Here is a 15,354-nt window from a genome sequence, read left to right on the forward strand (position 1 = left end):
AGAGAGAGAGAGAGAGAGAGAGAGAGAGAGGCCGGAGATGAGAGAGAGAGAGGCCGGAGATGAGAGAGAGAGAGAGAGGAGAGAGAGAGAGAGGAGAGGAGAGAGAGAGAGAGAGAGAGGAGAGAGAGAAAGACAGGGTGAAAGACAGAGAGGGAGAGAGAGATGACCAAAAGAGAGTGAGCGCGGCCAGTTTTCTACAGTGTGCAGACCATTACCCAGCTGCCAGAGCTGAGGTATACAATATATACAGCGTAAGGGAAACCACTGGAACCATAAAGTGCTTTAGTACAAAGATAAGGTCAGTGGTTGTTTAAGCCTCCAACTAAATAAACTGTACAGACAGTGATTTGTTTTACATTACATTTATGCTGATTCATGAACAGTGGTATCCTGTGATTTTTGCACCTAGCTAGATAGCACAGCAGCATACATACCCTGTGCTGTGTTTCAGAAGCCTTAAAGGAAGACCCCAAAACTATCTTTTGGTATTTGTTTCATTAGTCCATTGTTGATATAGTCCCAAAATGTTTTGCATGTCAGCCATCACGTTTTCAAGATATATAACTTTCAAAATACAGAAATACAGCCAGTATCCATTTTGAAAGTTATTTATTTTAAGACTTAATAGGGCATGAGAACCAAAACACTTATGGAGGTTACAAATTCTTCATGAGAAGCCAGACAGGGAGACAGTGCGGGAGGCGGGAGGGAGCCTGTTTCCTACATGCGTGTTTAGACCCATTCTGAAGGCCTGTCTGTTGTTGTTAGTTCAGCTGCACTGGCCATCACTTTGATCTCCACTCAGTGTGAAGCTCATGCAGCTAGCTCCACGGCTGGGCTGGGTTCTGGCCCGGGTTCTGGCCCTGGATGCCTATCAAGGCCCTTCCATAGGCCTGCCTGAGTCTACAGTGCACACGCACCAACGCACACGCACACACCCTTCCATGTGCCTTATTCACATGAAATCCCCCATGCCCACACACACAACCAATGTTGTTCCACTAGATCCCTCTGTTACTGCAAGCCTCTTTTCTATCGATCTCACAGTAATTGCCTCTAAAACGCTGGTGTACCAAGGTGCTTCCGTTATTGATGCAATGTGGGCGTCCTGGGATTTTCAAATATATCCCAATCAAAGCATGGCGTTCTACCCAGCATTATCAAAACATACTAATGGAGAAGGAGTAAAAGCACTCCAAGCAGAATTAGAGAGTAATTCCACTATTCCATTAGAAACTGGGCCAGACCAGTCTATATAGTCTTATGTAGCACAGCACTACTCAACATAGTGAGTAAATACGGTCGAAGAAATCCTTGTCAAGTTGGATATGCCCCCTTTTCATGGTGATGGTGGCCAGAGACATTTCATATGGGGCGAGTCAGGATAAAGGGCATGAAGAAATGTATCAGCCTTACTATATGTTATCACCCATGTCCTGTCAAGTATAAGGTATTATATAATGTACACTATACCTAATAAGGTATGAAGGAGTCTCAGCAGGAGAGTAAGCCTAATTGATCAGCATAAATGTAATAGATCTAGACAACCAGGATCTAGACAACCAGACTCTAGACAACCAGGATCTAGACAACCAGACTCTAGACAACCAGGATCTAGACAACCAGACTCTAGACAACCAGACTCTAGACAACCAGACTCTAGACAACCAGACTCTAGACAACCAGGATCTAGACAACCAGACTCTAGACAACCATGCTCTAGACAACCAGACTCTAGACAACCAGGATCTAGACAACCAGACTCTAGACAACCAGGATCTAGACAACCAGGATCAAGACAACCAGGATCTAGACAACCAGGATCTAGACAACCAAGTCTGCATTTACCTTTGCTTAAACTTCAGGCCAGCAGCACTCTAAGTTCATACCTTCATCTACAAATACTGTCCAATGAAATCCAGTAGCAAGTAGGCAGTAGTCAAACTAACTTACACATTCTGAACTACTGATGTGTAAAGACAGTTTTGTGAGAGGGGAAGAGGTAGGGGCTGGAGTCTCTCTCTCTCTTACATTCCTGCTGTACTCTCTTCTCTTCCCTCCCTCCCTCCCTCCCTCCCTCCCTCCCTCCCTCCCTCCCTCCCTCCCTCCCTCCGAGAGCCAGTAATGTATTTTTTGCGGAGAAGAAATGCCTCTAAATTTAGCTTCAGATTTATCAAGCTGATGCAAACAAGGAGAACAGGGGGGTGAGGAAGAGAAAGGAGGAGAGTGAAAGGAAGAGGTGTGTCAGTGAGGAGCTGTCCGTTATGAGTTGTCAAGTTGAGAAAGAGGGGGTGTCACGCCCTGATCTGTTTCACCTGCCACCCCCTCCAGGTGTCGCTTATTTTCCCCAGTCTATTTATCCCTGTGTTTCCTGTCTCTCTGTGCCAGTTCGTCTTGTATGTTTCCAAGTCAACCAGCGTTTTTCCCGTTCTCCTGCTTTTTGCATACTCCTTTTTCTAGTCCTCCCGGTTTTGACCCTTGCCTGTTTCTGGACTCTGTACCTGCCTGCCTGACCATTCTGCCTGCCTTGACCACGAGCCTGTCTGCCACTCTGTACCTCCTGGACTCTGATCTGTTTTTGACCTTTTTGCCTGTCCATGACCATTTTCTTGCCTACCCCTTTGGATTAATAAACATTGTAGGACTCCAACCATGTGCCTCCTGTGTCTGCATCTGGGTCTCGCCTTGTGCCTTGATAAGGGGAGAGTGAGAGGAGCATAGGGGGCTAGGGAGGGGAGGGGTGTGTCAGTGAGGAGCTGTCCGTTATGAGTGACGATTAGACGGAACCAAAAAAACACACACAGCAAGCACACACACACACAGCAAGCACACACATACTCATCACACAAAAGCCTGCCCCTAGCAAGATGCATGAAGGAGAAAGATATGTGAATTTCAATAAAGGGGAGAAGAAACAAAACTAGCACGAGTAGGCAAGCAGCGTAAGGAGAGGGAGGAGAGAGACCGCCAGCCACCCAGGCAGATAAAAGCTCACACTGGGGGCTGTGAACAGACAGAGCATGCAACACACACACCCACACACCAAAGCACACAGGCTGGTGCAGCTGCAGAACAAGGGCATCTGCTACAAGGGCAAGGGCATTACAGGTCAGGACTACTTCATGGACAAGTCAACCTATCTCTGAAGACCACAACACTACAGAGGGCCTTGAGCTCCCCTACCCTCCTATCCCACCTCCCCCTCGCAGTAGCTATAAAGGACATGTCAACGAGTGGGTTCACTTTATCCCATTCATTTGTTTAGTTTGGCCAATTTGGACCCTCTTGGGAATTGACTGTGTTTTGTTTGAGAGGGGGATTTATATGCAATGCTCTAAAAGAGCTAAGCTTTCCCCCTCCAGCGTTTGTGCTCCTCTGAGCGGCATCACTGGGCTTTAGTCAGGGACTCAGTGGCAGATCAGCTGTTTCAGCAAGCATGGAGCAGAGAGAGAGAGAGAGGGGGGAGGGGGGGAAAAAGAGCTCTTCCATGTTGTGTAAGCATAAGGCAGACAGCTCTGTTAAATATTACAGCAATAGGCATACCTTAATGTTTCATAAGTTAAAGATTGCTTTGGCTAAAAATGACAGTGGCACAGTAGAACATCCAAACTCTACTTTATGAATATTCATATGTGGATGGGATTAAAATTCATTCTGAATTCATGTTCTACTGAGACAGTCATTTGAAGTTCGAGGTTATTCAACATTTAGAGGTACACATGTCTGTTCAATATTACATGGGAGGATAAATAGTTCCATATGGAGGATTTATCAAAGAATAGAAAGTCAAAACACAACTAGATATGCAATTCAAACAGTCCTCCCATCAAGTAGCCTAACACATCAATCTACCCAAGTTAGTTGCAGTGAAACAATTTAGTTGGAACAAAATACTGCTGGTTATAATATTGACAGACATTGGTTGGAAGAAACAGAATGAAGTCTGAAAGGAATCTGAATCAGAAAGGTGAAAGCAGAAGATGGGCAGAGGATGAGTTGCATTGTATAGATGGATAAGCCACGATAACTTGGATCCTGCAAATAACACTGAAGTCCTAGTTGCCTGCACAGTCTCAGCTACAGTCTCAGCTACTGCCACAGCAGCTTGTTGGAGAGTGAACGCATGGGCAGAGTAAGATAATTGTCCACTCTTCCAAAGGTGCTCTAATAGGCCTGGCAGGCACTCAGCGTTACGTCAGCCAGAAACCAGAAGAAGATCCATCCTGGGTCCTGTATGTTGGTCTCTGACTAACACTACGCCGAGAGGATCAGATGAAAAGTGAAGAAGTTCTGTTCTGAAAATAGTTTAGCTGAAGTGCTATGGTGTGGTATTTCTTATTTACATGAGGGGAAGCCCCTTGGAATACAAATTGAAAGAGATAAGAGTCAAGGTCAAACATGAAGGTCACTGCAGAGGCAACATACTAGGCAAAGCATACCGCAAGGCCTTTTAAGATTATTCAAATCTTCTCTAATACATTCTGGGTTAGAAATACATTCATATCATTTATTTTACAACTTTAATGCTGCATTTATTTTAAATGGTTGTGGGGAGCAGTGTTGTGTGTCTGGGTAGGATTGAAGCCGCAGAGATTTCGCTCAACAAAGGACTTAAATCACTTCTCGAGACGAGTGTAGCAGAAAATTGATAATTACTGGCAGCACAGCTGTGCCTAGTCATCAGGTGTGACAAATACCCACCCCCCTCCCAAAAACGATCATAACAAAAGTCGAGCACAGGACAGGGGATGATGACAAATATCTACTTGTTTGTTGCTTCGGCAGGGCTGTTTATTTCTGTGTGTCAGAGGCAGAGAATGTGTGGTCACCCAGGCCACTTAGGCCCTTCCCTGGCTATCCCGTGCCCCAGGCCAGAGGCTCCGTGCCAGGCCAGAGGCTCCCCGCCAGGCCAGGGAGAAGCCACAGTGGGGTCAGGCCTCCAGGAATGTGGTGCTCTCTGGACAGAGACTGACTGGGTGAGCTCTGTTCTGTCTCTGTCCCACTAGGCCCCTCTCCTCACTGCAGAACAGAACGCTGTCTCAGCTCTCAGCTCCCAGATTCCATCTGGCTCTTCCTGTCTGCCTCCGACCCTGGAACTAATCTACCCCCCACTCCGTCTCCCACAATGCCGTGCGAGACTGTGCCGCTGGGGCCTGCTCTGCGTAATTCAGTAGCAACGTGAGTGCAAAACTAAGACACTGCAGAATAGCCAGGCTGTAAATGTGTCAGTACTGTCATAACATGTAAATATGCCTTCATCGGTCAAATAGAAGTGCAAAAACAACAAGCTGGAATCTACCAATCAGTGAGAGTTTAAGAATCCTAGGTGAATGGAGATATGGTGGGGTTGGGGGAGGGGCGGCGCGTCAATGTGTGTGCAGGCGTGCACGAGTGTCATATAAAACAAGGGCTTTGATAGGGCTGTGTTAGTAGTGATGAGGGGGGTTGAGTTGGGTTGAGGGGGGCAGCTAGTCTCAATCCTGGCTGGCCTGGCTCTTCTCATTACTGTCAGTCAGCATCAGGTTTAGCAAGGCCAGGCTCCTGCAGCCCTCTGTCCTGCCTCCCCTCTCCTGTCTGCTGCCTGCTGCCATTGATAAGTACACAACACGGCCCTGAACCCCCCCCCCCCCCCCCCCCCCCCCCCCCCACCAAACCTAATTACCCTCGACCCACAGCAAAGAGACCAGGCTAGGGAGAGGAGAGGAGGGGAAATGGGCCAACACTCAGGAGCCAGCAGGACACAGAGAACACAGTCATATACTGTACTGCACATACAGGCTAAACACAAAGACAAGTATATAGTTAATTCAGAATAACAACATATGCCCACTCACACACACACAGACATGATACATATTATATAATTACAATGCGTAGAAGAGAAAACAACATCTACCAAACTGAGCAGTGCTTTGACTGATTTAGTCTCTTCTGACTGTCTTTTGGTGATTCTGTCTGACCACCCAACAAACAGTCATTCATATTTTGTTTTTGTATTTATTTTTAATTTAACCTTTATTTAACTAGGCAAGTCAGTTAAGAACAAATTATTATTTACAATGACAGCCTAGGAACAGTGGGTTTTGTTCAGGGGCAGAATGACAGATTTTTACCTTGTCAGCTCAGGGATTCGATCTAGCAACCTTTCAGTTACTTGTCCAATGCTCTAACCACTAGGCAACCTGCCTGGGCTTTGCCCTCATTCTTGTCTGGGCCAGTTTCATTGAGGCCATTCAAAGCTGGAACAGTGGAGGGTCAGGGATTTAAACACATCTCCTGGTACCCCACACATCCATTACCGAAGGGAACAAACATCTCTCCATGTAGCCCTCTATCTGGGCGGGGGGGGGGTGTTTGTCTCGGCTACAAACCTTTTTCGCCAGGAGGTTAGAGGGAGGTAGCGATAAAGCAATCCCATCAACTGAACACTGATTGATTGACTTTTCCCTTGCCCTGATCCAAGTTAGCTTTGCCAGCTATCGGATTGTTTCTTGTTTTCAGTGACAAGTCAATGCACTTCCCGTCGGTTGTAAAAACCCATTTCAGAAGTGCATTTACGTGGAGGAAAAACATAAATACACATAGTAACAGTGAGGTTGTGTTTCTGTTGGTAGATGATTGTCTCCAGTCTTGGAGGAATGGAAAGATGACCTACTATCATCCAATGTGAAAACATGTACATAGAGATATACATAGAGATATACAAAGAGCTATACATGTACATAGAGATATACATGTACATAGAGATATACATAGAGATATACATGGACATAGATATATACATAGAGATGTACATAGAGATATACATGTACATAGAGATATACATAGAGATATACATGTACATGAAGATATACAGTGAGGGAAAAAAGTATTTGATCCCCTGCTGATTTTGTACATTTGCCCACTGACAAAGAAATGATCAGTCTATAATTTTAATGGTAGGTTTATTTCAACAGTGACAGACAGAATAACAACAAAAAAATCCAGAAAAACGCATGTCAAAAATGTTATAAATTCATTTGCATTTTAATGAGGGAAATAAGTATTTAACCCCCTCTCAATCAGAAAGATTTCTGGCTCCCAGGTGTTTTTTGTACAGGTAATGAGCTGAGATTAGGAGCACACTCTTAAAGGGAGTGCTCCTAATCTCAGTTTGTTACCTGTATAAAAGACACCTGTCCACAGAAGTAATCAATCAGATTCCAAACTCTCCACCATGGCCAAGACCAAAGAGCTCTGCAAGGATGTCAGGGACAAGATTGTAGACCTACACAAGGCTGGAATGGGCTACAAGACCATCGCCAAGCAGCTTGGTGAGAAGGTGACAACATTTGGTGCGATTATTCGCAAATGGAAGAAACACAAAAGAACTGTCAATATCCCTCGGCTTGCTCCATGCAAGATCTCACCTCGTGGAGTTGCAATGATCATGAAAACGGTGAGGAATCAGCCCAGAACTACACGGGAGGATCTTGTCAATGATCAAGGCAGCTGGGACCATAGTCACCAAGAAAACAATTGGTAACACACTACGCCGTGAAGGACTGAAATCCTGCAGCGCCCGCAAGGTCCCCCTGCTCAAGAAAGCACATATACACGCCTGTCTGAAGTTTGCCAACAAACATCTGAATGATTCAGAGGACAACTGGGTGAAAGTGATGTGGTCAGATGAGACCAAAATGGAGCTCTTTGGCATCAACTCAACTCGCCGTGTTTGGAGGAGGAGGAATGCTGCCTATGACCCCAAGAACACCATCCCCACCGTCAAACATAGAGGTGGAAACATTATGCTTTGGGGGTGTTTTTCTGCTAAGGGGACAGGACAACTTCACCGCATCAAAGGGACGATGGACGGGGCCATGTACCGTCAAATCTTGGATGAGAACCTCCTTCCCTCAGCCAGGGCATTGAAAATGGGTCGTGGATGGGTATTCCAGCATGACAATGACCCAAAACACACAGCCAAGGCAACAAAGGAGTGGCTCAAGAAGAAGCACATTAAGGTCCTGGAGTGGCCTAGCCAGTCTCCAGACCTATATCCCATAGAAAATCTGTGGAGGGAGCTGAAGATTCGAGTTGCCAAATGTCAGCCTCGAAACCTTAATGACTTGGAGAAGATCTGCAAAGAGGAGTGGGACAAAATCCCTCCTGAGATGTGTGCAAACCTGGTGGCCAACTACAAGAAACGTCTGATCTCTGTGATTGCCAACAAGGGTTTTGCCACCAAGTACTAAGTCATGTTTTGCAGAGGGGTCAAATACTTATTTCCCTCATCAAAATGCAAATCATTTTATAACATTTTTGACATGTGTTTTTCTGGATTTATTTGTTGTTATTCTGTCTGTCACTGTTCAAATAAACCTACCATTAAAATTATAGACTGATAATTTCTTTGTCAGTGGGCAAACGTACAAAATCAAATACTTTTTTCCCTCACTGTACATAGAGATATACATGTACATAGAGATATACATAGAGATATACATGTACATAGAGATCTGGTCCTCTGTAGCTCAGTTGGAAGTGCATGGTGCTTGCAATGCCAGGATAGTGGATTCAACAAGTCTATAAGTTGCTTTGGATAAGTGTCTGCTAATGGCATATAAAGATATGCTCAATATGATGTATTCTGTTCTATAAAGTATTCTGTTCTATATAAAGGACTTTTGTCCTTGAATGTTCTTTCAAACTCTGGCAGTGGTGCACGACTGAGTTTGAACAGGGAATCTAGCGCTTTTAATAAACTCATATGGACATTTAGAGTAGCTGGCAGCCATGGTTTCAAATTCCCAGCAGTCAGCTGTGTCAGTTGAAATGAAAATCATTCTGAGATGGAGAAGATTATAATACTAAAATCACCTAAAGAAAAACAACATATCTGAGTGAGGCGTAACAGCGGATTCACCAGGCTTTGTGAGGCTGTCCAGAATGAAAAGAAGAGGAAGAGACGGAGCGAGGGGAACGAGACAGAGAGGGAGAAACTGAGAAAGAAAGCAAGTAAGAATGGAGAGAATGTAGGAGAGCAGCCCTTGTGCAGGTTTCTTAATTGGCATTGGAGTAGAGAACTGCACTCCTGGGCCTCTCTCCTTTGGCAAGCATTCCCAATAGTGTGTGTGTGTTTCTGTGAGGGAGTGTGTGTGTGTGTGCATGTTTGTGAAGGAGTGTGTTTCTGTGAAGGAGTGTGTGTGTTTGTGAAGGAGTGTGTGTGTGTTTCTGTGAGGGAGTGTGTGTGTGTGTGTTTGTGAAGGAGTGTGTTTCTGTGAGGGAGTGTGTGTGTTTGTGAAGGAGTGTGTGTGTTTGTGAAGGAGTGTGTGTGTGTTTCTCTGAGGGAGTGTGTGCATGTCTGTCTGTCTTTGTGTGTGTGTATCTTACATAATTGTTGTTCTGCAGGCTGTGGGCTGTGTCTTTGGTTGTGTGTGTTGTGTGTGTGTGTGTGTGTGTGTGTGTGTGTGTGTGTGTGTGTGTGTGTGTGTGTGTGTGTGTGTGTCTATAAGGGGGGCTCTGTCTGTACTGTACTTCACACAGTGTCACCTTTGGACTTCATTAAAAACTTGGCGAGGAGTTTTCTCTCACAGCAACACGTTTGTCCCTAGCTCCAGCACCACGGGACACCTGGGAGCTTTTCTCCAACTCAGAACATTAAGCACACAACAAGTCCCTCAGAAAGAGGTGGGGGACCAGAACCAGGCAAAAGTTCATCTATTCTAGACCCTCTAGCCTCCCCTTCCCACTATCACCAGCAGTAGAAGTCCCTCAGCAGTAGCAGAAAGAGAGAGAGGCAGGCAGAGTACACAGCGGACACGCACACAGACAGAAGGGGAAATCTGGGCCACTGCTTTGATGGTATTTATGACTGATAACCTAGATCCATTTCCACTCAGGCCTACTACGGTACGCTTTGTTAGCTGCAGTCAACATTTGAAGGTTACTTCCTCTCCCTGATTAAAATATACATATAATTCAGCACCAAATAAAACTTTGTGATTGTCAACCAAGTAAACAGTATTACTCCTTTAAGTTCCTTTAGAGTCTAGCTCCCACTGTTCAGTACATCCAGAACATATCTATTTGTGTACAGTACAGAGAGGCTTGTCTCATCAGTGCAGTCCAATGACTGCCATTGATGTGGTGACTAGTGGATGCTAGTGAAGCCTAATGAGGCAAACAGCCCCTGGTGAGACGGCCTGGCGGAAAAGAAGGGGTTAAGCTGCGCTGCTCGTCTTCTCTGAGTGGCCCAGCTCCTTCCTTTCATTTCCATAACAAGCCATCAGAGCTCATCTACCAGAGAAGTGGCCAATTAAAATCATGTTGGTACACGCTATGATTGTCTGTGATTCCGCAGTGTGAAAACAACAACAACAGCAGCAGCGCAGCAACAACAGCAGCGGCAGCGGCGGTATCGGTAACGACATGGACAGCTGAGAAACCAATCTTTAGCGATGTGGGCAGCAACCATCACCTTGGTTTCTAAACACACGCGGCAGTCATCAGCCCCCAGTTTCCATGTTCCTGTGAAAACACAAAGAGAACAGCTCCACAAAGGATGAGAACAGAGAGAGACAGCACCTGTCCATCGCTCTCTCATACCTAACCCCTCCATTCACCTCACACAGACATCACGCTGTGCAGATCTATTGGCTCAAGACAGTAGGAGATCCATGTGTAACCAGGTAGAACAATTCTAACATAATTGGGGCCCCTATATATTCATACACTGTGTTTAATCATATAGGAAACTGGGTGCATTATAATAGCACTAAGGCCAATGTCTGAAGTACCTGGGGAGATACATGTAGATGTAGGCTACTTAACTCTCTCTACAAAATCTACAATCGCTTAAGGTACAGTAACAGTACTGTACACAATATGCAACAGTGCAGGGTAGACAGGGGATGGAGTAAAACCAGGAGGAAACCAAAGCCGATTGGTCTCTCAATATTTCTGTTCCCCAAACCAGCGCCATTCAGGCACCTGTAGCCTGCCCTAGCAGCCGGCTCCTAGAAGCCCATCTCTCACTGGGGACAGGCCTGTTAAACAGCAACAAGCAGCCGGCTGTAGAAGAAGGTGGGGGGGAAGAAACGATGACAAATTCAAGACAGAAAGTGCTTTCTAAATGGCAACCTCAGACCCAGACTGCTTATAAAGGCCTTAAATCAATTAAATATGAAGGAGAAAGCCATGAAATGCTAATCTATCTGCCTTAATCCTATTTCTTTGAGATACTTTGAAATCCACATTCTCTTGCATAATACTAAAACAAATAAAAGCCATTTTCTCCTCTAATGAGCTTGCCCCAGAGCCTGCCGTTTTCTAAAACATCTCAACGACAGGTATTTTCTGTACTACTGTAGCAATTCTGTTTAGTAGTCATTGTTTTCTTCCAGTGATGTAACCTACCTTCATAATGACACTGGATGTTTATAAGTGTGTGAGAACAATTCATGTATTTCTGAGCGATTCCGTTCTCTTACATGTTGGTCCCAGCTAAACAGAGCATATTGTTGTAAAAAGTATAAAATAATAAGCACAACAGCTATGTCTTCCAGGGAGGAGCTAGCTTCCCTTTCAACTGAAATCCCCAAATCCAGAGGCAAAACATGTTGGTTGTTTTTGATGTGTTTTATTTGTTTTATGTTCAGGAACAAGCCGAGGAAGAGAAAAGGTTTAAGTGACAAACAGGCAAATGAGGGAGAGGAAAAAAATAGCTGGTAGTTTCTCAACCATATGCCCATACCCGTAAGACACCATGTGCTCTGGCTTTGAAAGCTTTCACTGCCAATTCCCCATTTGAAACCAGAACCGCTCAGTAACAACACCTCTCTGTGAGCCGGTGGGAAGGAGAAAAATACATTATTGATCTCCACCCGTTTCAGGTGTAAAAGGTCTGATGTGAGGAGCACTACATTGGCCTAAAGGAGCTCCCCTCTAACCCAAAGCCAGTCAGAGGGGATAAAGAGCACACGTCTCACCACTGTAGCTACATCATGATCACCAACACCACCTTAACACACTGTGTGCGTGTGCGTGTGCGTGTGTGTGTGAGTGTGTTGCACACAGAAGACAACCAGTAACCGAGCCAGGATTAAGCCATTATGAAAGATTTGATACTGTCATCATTAATAAGTTACCTAAATGTCAAATATCCCCACTATTTTGTTATTGGTTTGTTTTGGTAAAATTGGGATCAGCATAGGGGAAATGACTGCTGACCATGGAAGTGACCTTCCAACTGTGCAGGAAGTGGTCCCAAGCTCATAGCACAAGTGCCTTTGGAATTCTTTTTCCATTATGACACAAGAGTGGGGAAAATGTAAGGAGTCCTGTTGCTAATAAAGAAAATAGATTTAGAGAATGAGGCTAACTGGTCAGTTAGTATCACTAATACTAAGTGAGGTGGTTTGCTCTTACCTTAGGTTGAGCGCGTCGGGGAAAGGCAACCTTAGGATCAATCTGTGAATGACAGAAACATTTGGAGTAAGTAAATAAGGAATTACATTGTCAACTGTGCATCAACATTCACATTTTAGCGACAGAGATAAAATGCTAAAGTTCCTCCAAAGTGACAACAACGTAATTTTGATGTAGATGCGGAGAGATGTTCACAAAACAGGAACAGTGCCTTTGAAAGTTTGGAGGAAATTATTAATTCAAGATTACAGTGTTGGAAATAGGAGTCTGGAGTTTGTGACTCCAGATATTCCAAAATAAGCAGGAAGGCGCATCAGATCAACAATTCTTTTCAGTCTTCGCCTTGTCGTCTCATTAATTTCATTTTTTTCTTCTGTTTAACTGGTCTCGTGGTGTGCGGTTGCAGCCTTATCAATCTTGCATTCAGAATGAATAGAAACTATTTCATGCACCGATGTCATGCTGCCTTCTCCTGACTTTAATGCCAGGCTCTTAAAAGAGAAATTTCAAACAATCTCATCCAAGCAGACCTATTGAAGGGGAAAAACGTAAACAGATCGAAATTGTTCTCTTGCAGAAAATTACTTCTTCGTGTTTAGCAGGGCAAACCCTTCACGTTGCTGCATATTTCTCCATGAGGATTTGAAGGCTTGCCTAGAGGTTGAATGTAATCCACTAGAGCATCATCATAGAGATCCTGTCTCTCTCAGTGGGCCACATGTAGGCCTGAGATGTCTCTCTCAATTTACAAAAGAAGCCAAAAAGAAGGAGTAGGTGGTAATGTGTACTGGAAGAGCATTACAACATGTCACGTCAGCTGGACAAAACATTTTCCTCTTGTAAAACCTCTGCATCTCCTTTGACATAAAAGGCCTCTGAATCGACAAAACTGAGATCACGTATTCCTATGAAATAAAGAAAAAACATTCCTAAATAAGGAATGCAATTGACGATTCAGTTGAAAACAAAGACGAAGCTTACCATCTGTGCAGATCAATTCAGCCTACCGTAGGTCCTATTTTAAGTGAAATGTGAAAGAGCAGCAGGTGAGAACGAAGCAGCAACATCATTTCTCTGTTCTATTTCTATCTGGTGGAGTTATGACTGGTATCGTTCGAAATCAGGTCAATTTGAGAGATGAATTCAATAACACCTGGGTATGGCAACCCTGCTCATAATGAATTTCATGTAATGATTCGTTTTAGCAATTAGCCTCAGGCATAACCAATTCAACCTCAATTACTCAGTGGAGCCGGGCCTAGTCGTGCAAAGACAATACTATATGCTGTGAATAGCAACGCCATCATACATGGTGCTGTGTCTTACCTTTCCAAACTACACACTAGTCCCTGAAAATCAAATCCTGCTGCTTGTTTTTGTTTCTCTTATACGGTACATTTTCATTTGCCATAGAGCCTGTTTAAGATGTCAAAATAAATGTTTGCTACAGTTCAACTTATAACAGAACAGCAGTGAAAGTGGTAAAATTTAGCCCTGCAGCATGTCAATCAGATCTACAATGGGTTTGGAGCATGAAGACTTACTCAGCATACAGTCGCTATCAATCCATTTTTTCTCTCGTAATGCAGACATTTAGTTTGTTTATTGAAATGGCCCCATAATGCAGTAATTTGTCCAGATTACCAGTGTAGCTGTGTTAGGTAATGATGACTTAGTGTGGGATCTGTTGAGAAAGCTTGTAGAAACACACCTTTATGTAGGTCACAGCCTAGGAAATGAATGGTTCCTTTGAGACGTTTGCCAAAAGGGGGGAAATTCTAACAATTGTTTTCATTCTGTTGAAGTACTCATGTAAATGGGAAGTTTATGTGGGAATTACATTTAAAGCCTGGGCCCAGTCATATAGGCCACGTATTTCCCATTACAACAGTACACTATAGCATGTCTGGAACTAAGGTTATTCCATTTCCACACTTCCATAGGAATAGCAGTTTGCTTTTTGTGGTGTAATTGGTCTCGAGGAGTACTATTTCCCCTCGCCAGTAGGAAATAAATCACAGTGTTGAATGAAGGGATCATTGCTAGATCCATGAAATGATAACAAATCCACCAACAAGATATATGAGCAGTATATTCAATCAATGTTTTAATTCTGGTACAAATTACAATGCATACCGGAAGCTGATCTACAATATGTAATGGATCATATCCCAAAGTTTAAAAATAGCTTTTTCTCAAGCACTACAGCATCTTCAAACTAGGTATCTCAGACTAATAAAAGAGAACAAACCAACACATTTTTTCCCCTTTTATCTTCTGTTACAGCTTTTTACAGCAGGGTCTCAGAGGGCCTCGTCACTGTGCGATTGTGAAAGATCAGGGCAGGAGGCAATAGTTTACATCCTTAGTTCAGATCTTCGAACAGGATTTCATACATTATTCCAGATTCTGGGTAAACTCTCTCTCTTAACAGATCTTCCTCTATACTGGCAGTTTAAGATTAAGTTGTTTTTAAAGCAACCACAATTGCTTATCAAAAGGCTTGATTTCTTAATTGTTTTCTTTGTGCTTCGAATGATTTAGGAAGCATTAGTATATAATGATTTATCATCTGCTTCTTTCTGTCAATTTCCCTCTGGTTCTCATACACAAACAAGTATAATCATCGATGTCAAATGCACTGCCAACAAATACCCAAATGAAATCATAATTTCACTTGAGGCCATTAGGCATGCCCTTATCAAAGTAGTATTGTTTGAGAACATGAAATCATTCTAGAGCAATTTATTATCCACATTTGGAAGCCTGCCTTAGCCTGCTGTGTAAGCTATGTTATAAAAAAATAATTACATGTACAGTGCTTTCAGAAAGTATTCATACCCCTTGACTTATTCCACATTTTGTTGTGTTACAGCCTGAATACAAAATGGATTAAATCATTTTTTTTCTCACCCATCTACACACAATACCCCATAACGACAAAGT

The 15,354-nt window shown here is 43.7% G+C and overlaps 1 protein-coding gene across 13 annotated transcripts in view; it reads right to left on the reverse strand.

The window, feature by feature from the left end:
• LOC115154563 (RNA-binding protein Musashi homolog 2) overlaps nt 1–15,354 on the reverse strand; it is a 314,171-nt gene that overhangs the window by 289,539 nt on the left and 9,278 nt on the right. For all 13 annotated transcript variants that reach the window (XM_029700902.1, XM_029700896.1, XM_029700900.1 and 10 more), the window contains exon 5: nt 12,409–12,450. In XM_029700902.1, coding sequence (XP_029556762.1) covers nt 12,409–12,450 — 42 coding nt within the window. The remainder of the gene's footprint in view (nt 1–12,408; nt 12,451–15,354) is intronic.

Source organism: Salmo trutta, chromosome 19, assembly GCF_901001165.1.
Source record: "Salmo trutta chromosome 19, fSalTru1.1, whole genome shotgun sequence".
NCBI classification, from domain to species: domain Eukaryota; kingdom Metazoa; phylum Chordata; class Actinopteri; order Salmoniformes; family Salmonidae; genus Salmo; species Salmo trutta.